We start from the raw sequence: 10,000 nt of genomic DNA, 5'->3' as shown, positions 1-10,000 counted from the left end.
GTTTCTATCGCAAACTGTACGATTGGCTTTTTGTAGGATAACTGGACGAAAATCGGAGAGGAAATATCGTAACCGTAAGCCTAACAGCAACGATGGAGACGCGTGCATAAGATAGGGAGATATGTTATGTGCTACTACCCCCATTCTCACCCCCGCAGCATCGCATTCCTACTTCCCCAAATGAATAAGAAGATCGAGAGATTTGAATTTTTATTTGCAAATCTATGCTTCATTACTGTGAGAACGTGTTGTTATTTATTGTTTATCTCGATACGGGCACTATCTAGTCAACACAGACACACTGGAGAACAAGGAAGGGGACGGAACATTCCTTACTCAACTCTGAAGAGTTTTCACGTAACAGGGCTTCAAGCTTTCAAGGTGGTTCAAGCTGGCTATCCTTGCAATACCGCCTAACTTTCTTATGCTCCCTCTTATGATGGAATTTTGCATGGACAGACAGATAGACAGAGAGAAACAGAGAGAGGAAGGAAGGGGGGAAAAAGAGCGTTGATCTCGTTTCAGCGGCGACCCCGTGAGGGAAAGCGCGATTGAACGATTTACAACAGAGTAAACAGAGACACAGCACCCCCTGACTCCCCGCCTACTTTCCGACGCAACGTTTCAGCGCGCACTCTCGTAGATTCTACACGTAAATACCGAAGTTTACACTCTAGCGATCAACAACACTATTTAATAGATACGAAATCAAAAGGCAAAGAGCAAACTTTACGATATCTAATCTAAAACGGTAATGCCCTACCGTGCAAGGGTGAGAGAGGTCTGAACCCCTTTCCGAATGAAAATTCCACGACACAGGACGACATGCAGTTTTCGGACGGAATCGCGAACGCGCTCTAATCAAAAAAGGGTTACTCAAGTGTTGACGAAAGATGAAAGCGTGTGAGAGAGTGAAAGACAAGCTGCTGGCACTTTGTCCACTGCTTGATAGAAGGTACTGGAAAGAGAATGTTTCCAAATTAATGCTTCAACAAGGCAGCCATCACTAAGGGAACAGCAAAAGTCAACGGGGACGAGAGGGGCTTACAGAAATCCAGAAAAGGGTCGGAATGGAAGCATAGGGGAAATGGTCTGCGATTTTAAGCAGTCCCGTATATCGAGCTGGAGGTTTGTTGCACGACGGCAAAAAAGTGAGCAACAGAGTAACCGTTACGGTACAGACTGATGGACAGACCGTTGGAACTCAGTCTGCAACGAAATAAAACAAGCAGAAAAACCAAAACAAAAAATTAACTGAAAACAGCAAACTGTAATATTAGCATGCGCATACAACCAAAAAACTAAAAAAGAAACAAACAAATACAACAGCAAAAACAAAAAAAAATCGTCACAAACATCTACTCACAGCATTGTAATGTAATTGCTAGGAACTGCGGTGCATAATGCGAGAAAACACACAATTCTAAGAACAAATGCTTACCGCCGTCATTTACTCCTTATCGCAGCTCCCTCGTGCATGTCCTGTTCATTGTTTTGGCAGTGATGTAAGTGGGTGAATAAAGTGAGACAACAAAGTGGTTAAGAGTGGATGCTTTTGCGTAGGAAAGGTTGGGTAAGGTGCACAACGGTAGCATTCCTTGTGGATGGCACGCGTGCACGTGGTTTTGCAGTTTCTAGGGAAAGCAATGCTTTGCAATAACTCGTTAACTTGTAAATGGCAGCAAGCTTACATTTAGGCATGCGAGTGTAATGCTTCGGCATGAAGTATGAAACTAACTAATGGCCAGTGCGGAAAGGAACCACAACCACTCACACCATACACACGTACACACACCTCCCAATCGCAAATTGGCATAGATAGCTGCAGTAGGAAGTACTTAATAGAGGCGCCAGCGGAAATAAAGTTGAAATGGAGTTAGCTAAAACGACTGCTCGGTGCTCGGTGTCACACACAAACAAACACACATAGTTCACAAAAGATGAAAAAAGAAAACCAGAAAAAAAGAACAAACCATTTTACTAGCAACTCTTGCACTGGACACTCATTAAAGGAAGAATATGAAGCGGATAGATTAAACAATAAAAACACACACATACACACATACAACAAAGGATACATTGAAATGATAATGCACCTGTTCGATGAATGCAATGAGAAAAGTACATAATGTGTAAAGGTCCGAGGGTCCGGGGGCAGAGAAAGGTCAGAACAAAACTGGAATAAAAACAAGGGCAAGGCTACTGTGTAAAAGTGTAAAACTAATGGTTTTTTGTATAAAGAAGATAATAACAAATAAATCGATCAAAAGTATAATTGTTCAAACCGTGAAGCAAGAAAGCCTATTAGAACCGGTGTCCGGATGGTTGGTTGGCTGGGGTCCGCTCGCGCCGCTCGCTCGGTGCTCCTATAGTTGGCGTGCTGTAGTCAGAGGCAGAGCGAGACCGAAGGCAAAGAGATAGATAGAGAGCGAAAGAGACGTTGGGAAAGTTAGTAATGGGCATGTTGTGTATGGGTGAAAGTGTGTGCAAATGAGGAAGGTACTATACAATTTCGAAATACACACCATTGAGATGAAAATGAAATAAAGGTTGCCAGCTAGTTGTTGTTTTTTTAACCGTTACTTACCATGACACTACCACAAATTCATCTATTCGCCAACGGCTCATCTCAGTTGGCGCGATAGTATCGACGAAGCAGCTTCGGAGGGCACCGTTGATCCAAGTAGTCATAGAAAAGGATCCTGCAGCGTAGCACCATGAACTTCATTCCGTATCGCAGCAAAAGTGTACCATCGTTGGTTCGATTGCCCTTTGGTCACGGGCCACGTCCGTTCGCCGCTAATCGCACCTCGGAACGGATGGATCGCTCGATTCCGTACAGCCGGAGCAGATCGTTCGGGAATCTGCGCCGTGGAGTGAACGAGGAAGCAAACCAACCACCACCGGCCGATGGTGACCCGAACGTGAGACGCCCGGTCGACTCGTACGTGATAGTGGTGGTGGCCGAAGGACGAGGACACGCGACACTGGAGATCGGTCTTGCGGCGATCGATATTACCTCGCCCCACCTGAAGATCACTCAGTACGGGGACAATTTTTGGTACTCCGTCACGTTGACCACGCTGCACAGCCTCGATCCGGCCGTCGTCTTCTTCTCGGAGCACACGCTCGAACACGGTACATCGTATCTGCCGAAGCTGATCCAACAGTTCCTACCCACGGTGCAGGTGCTTGGGATGGGCCGGGCCTACTTCAATGACAGTCTGGCCGAGGCGTATCTAGGGCAACTGTGTAGCGCCGAATATGGGCGATTACGTGGATTAATGCAGCGCAAGTACTACGGATTGGCATCGTGTGGGGCACTGCTGAGGCACTGTTGTGAGTCGGGGCTGCTGTTGATCGCACAACGTTCGTTGAAGCTGAGCTACATCGATAAAATGGCCACGATGACGATGGATGTGGAGAGTGTGGGCAAACTGGAGCTACTCGGTTCACTGCAGCAGGGAGACGAACGGCAATCGCTGTACGGGTACATGAACCACTGTGTAACCGGCATCGGTAAACGGCATCTGCGTGCGAACATCATAGAACCGTGGACGGATCGGAACAGATTGGAGCTACGGTTGCAGTGCATCCGCGAGCTGCTCGCTAAACCTATTCTGCTGCAGTCGATTCGAAGGCTTCTGGCGGAGATTAAGGAGCTTGGTGGCCTACTGCGACTGTCGCTTGACATCGATCGGATGGTAGGTAGTAAGAGTACGTTTCCGACTAGATTCTTATTTCTCTCCTTCGCCCTTTTGTAGAAATCTACCCATCAAAATACGATCCACATGCTGAATCAGGCAACCAGCCTGCGTAATGTCCTGAAAACTGTCCCGAAATTAAGCGATCTGCTACGCGATGTACAGGCGGAATATCTGGCCGATCTGAAGCAAACACTGGAGGAGCGTGTGTATGCCGAGCTGCTGGAAAAGATCTGCCAAACGCTGGATGATGGTAGTCCAGGCGAGCGGAACTCGAGCTACAATCGGTTGTTTCTGGTGCGCGCCCGGATCAACTCGATCCTGGACCTGCTGCGGACGCTCTACTCCGGTGTGATTGATGAAATTCGTGAGTACGTAGCGCAGCTCAGTCTGGAGGTGCGGATGCAGTTGAAGCTGAACCACTCAAAGTCCCACGGGTTCCATCTACTGTACGCGCTGGCCAACGATAGCGAGGTGGACAATGTGGCCGAACAGCTGTCGGCGTTCCGGATCGTGAATCGTGTAGGGCGCCGTTACACGCTCACCAACGGTAGGATGCTGGCGTTCAACGAGAAGCTGAACTCGCTGGTTAAAGAGATCGAGGAGATCAGCTACGGTATCATACAGCGGCTGATCGAGAGCATCCGGGAGAGTGTCGATGCGGTGTACAATCTGGTCGGTTGCCTGACGGATCTGGATGTCATTCAGTCGCTGGCTACGGTGAGCCAGGGCAAGGAGTTCTGTGAGCCACGGTTCGGCGAGGAAACGAAGATCGTCGCGGGACGACATCCGCTGCTGGAACGGTTCGGTAGTAACCGGAAGGTTGTTCGCAACAATGTGGTAAGTAGTGAGTTCCGTGGAAGAAAGATAGACGGTGACCATTAAACGCCTCTACGGTGCGTCTTGGATTGTAGATTGCCACCCCGGAGTACAATGCGTTCATTGTAACTGGACCAAACATGAGCGGGAAGACGGTTTACATGAAAACAATCTGTTTGCTCCAGATTATGGCCCAACTTGGGTGCTATGTCCCGGCGACAGGGGCACACATTCGAATCGTAGATCGTTTGTTGACCATTTTTGGCAATGCCGATAGTGTGGTACAGGAAGATACCAGCGCAATGGCACCGGAGAAGCTTCAGTTCGTTCGGCACTGTCTCACCCCGAACAGTCTCGTGGTAATCGATGAGCTGTACAGCGATACGCATCGTCCTGATACGAGCAGCCCCAAGTGGGCTCTGTTGGAACGAATAGTAGGGCACGTAGGTCACGATAGCCCGGAACCGGAGTCGTTACCAACACTCGCCTCAATCAGGAAACCATTCGTCTACGTGACGACACACTGTCTCGAGCTGTTGCGGCCACTGGAACAGCATCACAACGTGTCCCGCTTGTGTCTACAGACGGAAACGATCAGCATCGATGGCGAGGAACGGCTGAGGTACAAGTACGTCGTTACCGAGGGACACACGCTGGTGCGGAACTATGGTCTGTCGCTCGCACGTACCGTAAACCTTCCACCGGAGGTACTGGAACGAGCTGCCGAGCTCAACAGTGGTCTGCTGAGGCAGTTTATAAGTCAACAGCTGCCAGCCCGGGCAGGCGATCGTACCAATCTGTCCACCACGCTAGGGACCACCCTTTCCACCCAGTCGAATTTCAATGAATTTTTCAAACTCTTCTACGATCTGTACTCCAAGATTGGTGATGCCACGAGAAACGCAACCGATCTGCGATCGACACTGATCGAACAGCTTGACCGGTTTCAGAGCTCGTTGCCCGAGGAAATACGAGCCTTTCTTCAGGAGACTCCACTCGACCGGTTGCTGCAGCTCGATGGTTGACGAGCCCCCTTTGGATGACCGCATTATTTTTCTGTTTTCATCGTCGAACATCTCGTCGTACCGTGAGGGTCAAGGAATGTAAATAAAAACAGATGCGCCCCGTTGATGGGCGTAATTCAATGATGGGCTGCAACAAGGTAGGCCGGTCTAGTGTGATCGCGTGAACAAACTGTTTACGAGCTGCTTTCCGCGGGGAGAATGACGCTGCCATGTGCACGATGACGCGCTGCCTGACCTGACCTTCGGAATTGTTGCTTCGTCGTTTGGAATTGGAACAAAGCAATTCAAGACGCTTAGCTATTGCATCTTTAGAACCTATTTAACACTATAAATAGCGTTTCCCGGTGGACAATTGGCTTGCATTAGAATCAATTTATTCAACAGCCACACACCGCGAGCTACCGTCTGCGACGACACTGCATGTATAACCTACGCATCGCACTATGACCGTGGTCCGAATCTACAATCCAAAAGTGGCCGAAAGTATCTGGTTCAATCCTGCTGCTCTCATTTCGCCGACCGGGGCATAACGACAAACCTGACCTTTTTCCATGCCGGGTCATCGGCGACCGGGCATGGTACGATGCCTCGTTATCAGTGGGTTCTTCCGAAAACACAAAAGCACGAAACTGGTTTCCAACCGGACAATTTCCGAAATAGTCCCCCTCGCCTAGGCAACTGCGTGTTTGGGGGCAAAAATCACGTGGTTGATACCGCCAGCAGTGCGATCGCGCGCAAACATTCTCACGCTCCGTCCATGTTCTAGACCGGAGTTTGACCTCGCCACGGTTGTATGATCGTGATGATGGGGGGGGGGGGGGGGGGCGTGCGCATGTGTCTGTGTGGATCTCCGCTGTCCTTTATTTATCGTTCTCGGCGGGGGGCGGGGGAGATCGTTGAGCGGATGGTGCGTTAGCCGCATTATCGTTCACCGTCATTGCACTCGAGAACGGTGTGGCGTCAAGTAGGCTGCTGCAAAGCGATAAGCCGGGCCTTGGTCACGCAACGAAGCGCCGGCGTTTGTGTGCGTTCTGCGGTTACAGGTTGTGCATTTGTGACAGATCGCGGTAGGCGCCACGCGAGAAGTTGTTTTGACGGAGAACATCTGTTGGAGGCGCGCGCTTCCGATATATATAGAGAGAGAGAGAGAGACCGCCCGGGGAGTCTTATCACAGTGAACCCTTTTCCAAATGAAGGCTCGTTATCTGGAGTGCCACAAGGAATGTGAAGTAGTAAGCGTTTGAGTCCAGATCCATCATCAACGCGTGGTGTAAGTGGTCGTTGTATCGGATTAGCGCAGCGCTAATGCTACCGGGCATTAAGGGACTATCCCATCGATTCTCGAGCCTCACCTACGTCACCACAAGGTAAGTGGGCTACCACGTTGAAGGAGAATCACCCCCCGGGGTGGGGAGAAAGTTTCCATGAGAATAAGAGGGCGGGATAACCCCCCCTCAAGCCATGCCCACTCACACCTATACCCGTGCGTGCGTATGTGTGCGCATCATGTGTTCTTGGAGATCGCTCGCCGGATGATTATCAGCATCCCGCGCAATCACCAAGTTATGAGGCCGTCATCGTCACGAGACGATCGTGTTTTGAAACAATTTGTGCAAGTGCATAACCCCGTGGCCAACGATCGTCGTTGTTGTGGCATGCATTGCAACTGCACCTTGGCAACAGCCTCGCCACCGTCGTACCCGTGACGTCATCGACGATCATGAAGGTCTCCCGTTAGTAATTGATTCCCACTGTCCAACCAGCCAGCCAGCCAGCCAGTCAGATGGCAACCTCTTGTCGCGTGCTGAAGTGGGTGGAGAAGGCCCACCCTCCTTCTTTCATCTCTCGAAAGGGCTGCTTGTTGTTTACTGCTGACAACCGGACCTCCACCACCACCACCATCAGCACACATTACCTATCACCACCCCGCCACGCCGGAATCAATCCATCCTTATCACCATGTGGTGGCACGCAGCAGCAGCAGCAGCAACGAGCATGGACAGCAGCTGTAGAATGCCCCGGGGGGACTGGGACAACGATTGGACTGGGCCGTTGGGTGGATCGACTGCCGGGGTCCCATTTGGGTTTAAGAGAGAATCTCGGCGCCCCGTTTGGCATCAGTTGTTTGCGAGAAATCGAACGGGACGCGTGTGTGCATTCCTGGTGCCAATACACTTCCCTTCCTTAACCAGAACCGATCGAGATCGTGTTACCGCGTTGGTGCGGTGTACCAGAAACCTGTTTAAAGCCCTTTAGAACCCGTCCTTATATTTGCGGAACTTCTAGAGCTAGAACTTGGATAGCCGCTCGAGGTGAACGAGAACCAGCTGATCTTGGCTAGCAAGATCACCAATCTACTTCCCGTGTGTTTGTGTGCGCGTGTTTTTTTGTGGAGGACATTCTATTCAGTGCGTACGCGTGTTCCGGATCACCTATCCAGCATCATGAACCGGTAAGCAGTCATTGAGGAGGTCGCCATAGTAGGCGCGACCATGCTACCCTCCTTAGCAACAGTACGACGCACGAGTGCGCTTGATTGATGGCGATGGTGTGTTGATGAGGTCGCTGGTTTGTCGTCTGTCCGATGGCCCTAGGATGGTCCCCGGTCGGTCCGACACAATACTCAACGCCACTTATCGTTGCACCGCGCCCACTTCCCTCGCCAAGTACCTTGGCGTGTAGCGAACGTGAACGGCGATGATAACTGGTCGCGCTGCGTGATGGGTGTGATGATCGTTGCCAGCAACAACCGTGCCAGTAGCAGCAAAATATTGTTCGCCACAACGGCACAAACAACAATCGCGCGTCATGGACACCACCACTGATGGTTGGTGCCCCCACCAGGGGAGGGGTCGGAGGAAACTATATTTTGTTATTTGATCCTGCCCGGACGATAGGACAGAGGGTGGTGTGTGTTGTTTTTGCTGGACGATCCGTTCCACTCCGTCAGATGATCGTTGAACTACTTTCTGGACTCTCACACGCCTGTGCGATGATAAGAGGTGGGACTTTTGCAGAAAAACAACTAACTGGTTGCCCACGGGGGACGGCAAGATCGCGTGGAAGCAAAGAGCTGTTGGTGGTTAACGGATTGATGATTCTTCACTTAATTGATGGTCAGTCCCTACTGCTCTTAGAAGCGATGGCTTGTTGGATTGTAGAGGAACTTGCCAGCTACAACAAGGTCATCGGTTTCACGATCTTGTTTGTCTGATCAGCTGTAGTGGGTCTGGCGCATTACAGCACAGGATTTCCTTCCAGCTAAACCATTATTGGTACTTGCATTTTGTACTAGAAAGTTCCATGGTTTTTTTTGTCGTTTCATCCACATTTTTACAGTGCAAGTGTTCAGGATTGTTAGTACTTTTGTTTTCGAACATAGTATGGATCCACAAGTGCATGATTTGTCCCAGCATTCATTGCGGGCGATTGGCAACTGATGTATTCAAGGAGACTTCAATTGATTCAAGTGGCGATGGAAGACGAGGTGACCTCGCGAACCTCGCGAACTGCCTGATGCACTGATCCGATCGATCGCTCGATCGATCACGGTGATGGTTTGCGATCGCTGCATTGCATCACTTTCTTTCGGATTCGCTCATTTTGTTCGGATTTGCAGAAAGACCTTTTTTTTTTTGCTAGACCATTGTTTATTCATTATAGTTTGTTTGATTAATCACAGTTTCGGTTGCGCTTTTTGCTTTATTCTCGCGTCAGGAATTAACAGAAGACACTAACGCCTAACTCCGCCTTCCCGCCGGAGCGGAACGTTTCTTAAACGTAAAGCACACAGCGTATTAGTTCGTTTCTTTTTTATAAAAATGTTTATGTAGAAAAATGTAACTTCAACTGCCACGACACGTGTGGTGGTACCACGCTCTTTGTGCGGAATTTCTATTTGGGTTTCAGTTTTCGTTTTGCGTTCAGCAACGAGATTCGTGGCTGTAAACGTCGATCATTCTCTGGTGTGCCCTTTGCTTTGGCAGCTTCAATCTTCTACGGTGCACCGAGTCTCTATTTGCCCGTCCAGCCCTTCCAGAACGAGCTAACCGAAGCGAAGGCACTGGTCACGAGACTGGCGGTGACACCACCGGGCGGCTGATACTGATGATGGAGCGTACCGCGGCGGATCTGCAGCAGCTGTTGCTGCTGCTGATCGAGCGGAACCGCTAGCGGCAGGTACGGCTGATCGACCGTCACTGGCGACAGGTTGCTCGGGACCGCTTCCCACTCTTGATGAATGTTGGTTTCATCTAGAAAGGGGGTAAGATCATTAGAAGACAGCCACTGATCGTCTCGAGATCATGGACTTACCCTCCGAATCGGCATCATCTCCAATGTCCTGCGTAAGAAGCTGTTCCATCGAATCGCTCAGGCAGCTGTTCCGATCGGTTGCACCGCAATGGCCGAGCGATGGTGATGCCAGTAGACACAGTACATTCTCGAGGGTAT

General features: G+C 50.1%; 4 protein-coding genes across 6 annotated transcripts in view; 3 read left to right on the top strand and 1 right to left on the bottom strand.

Annotated features, from left to right (window-relative positions):
- LOC126578611 (serine/threonine-protein kinase BRSK2) overlaps window positions 1-2,463 on the top strand; it is a 14,261-nt gene extending 11,798 nt beyond the window's left edge. For all 3 annotated transcript variants that reach the window (XM_050241368.1, XM_050241367.1, XM_050241366.1), the window contains one exon: window positions 1-2,463. This exon is cut by the window's left edge and continues 2,174 nt beyond it. The gene's annotated coding sequence lies outside the window, so the exon portion shown is untranslated.
- Window positions 2,464-2,678: 215 nt separating this feature from the next.
- On the top strand, window positions 2,679-5,662 carry LOC126578610 (mutS protein homolog 4-like). The gene is made up of 3 exons (XM_050241365.1): window positions 2,679-3,704; window positions 3,765-4,544; window positions 4,619-5,662. The coding sequence occupies exons 1-3, from the start codon at window positions 2,718-2,720 to the stop codon at window positions 5,546-5,548; spliced, it is 2,697 nt and encodes an 898-aa protein (XP_050097322.1). The 5' UTR covers window positions 2,679-2,717; the 3' UTR covers window positions 5,549-5,662.
- A 1,995-nt stretch (window positions 5,663-7,657) lies between these two features.
- LOC126578613 (phosphoserine phosphatase) overlaps window positions 7,658-10,000 on the top strand; it is a 5,299-nt gene continuing 2,956 nt past the window's right edge. Inside the window, exon 1 of the mRNA XM_050241371.1 lies at window positions 7,658-8,000. Coding sequence (XP_050097328.1) covers window positions 7,993-8,000 — 8 coding nt within the window. The 5' untranslated portion in view covers window positions 7,658-7,992. The remainder of the gene's footprint in view (window positions 8,001-10,000) is intronic.
- LOC126578612 (beclin 1-associated autophagy-related key regulator) overlaps window positions 8,013-10,000 on the bottom strand; it is a 3,697-nt gene continuing 1,709 nt past the window's right edge. Inside the window, exons 1-2 of the mRNA XM_050241370.1 lie at window positions 9,863-10,000; window positions 8,013-9,801 (exon numbers count right to left, since the gene is read on the bottom strand). The exon at window positions 9,863-10,000 is cut by the window's right edge and continues 1,709 nt beyond it. Of these exons, the coding sequence (XP_050097327.1) occupies window positions 9,563-9,801; window positions 9,863-10,000 (377 nt within the window). The 3' untranslated portion in view covers window positions 8,013-9,562. The remainder of the gene's footprint in view (window positions 9,802-9,862) is intronic.

Source organism: Anopheles aquasalis, chromosome 3, assembly GCF_943734665.1.
Source record: "Anopheles aquasalis chromosome 3, idAnoAquaMG_Q_19, whole genome shotgun sequence".
Classification (NCBI taxonomy): domain Eukaryota; kingdom Metazoa; phylum Arthropoda; class Insecta; order Diptera; family Culicidae; genus Anopheles; species Anopheles aquasalis.
This window is presented reverse-complemented; position numbering and strand designations above follow the sequence as displayed.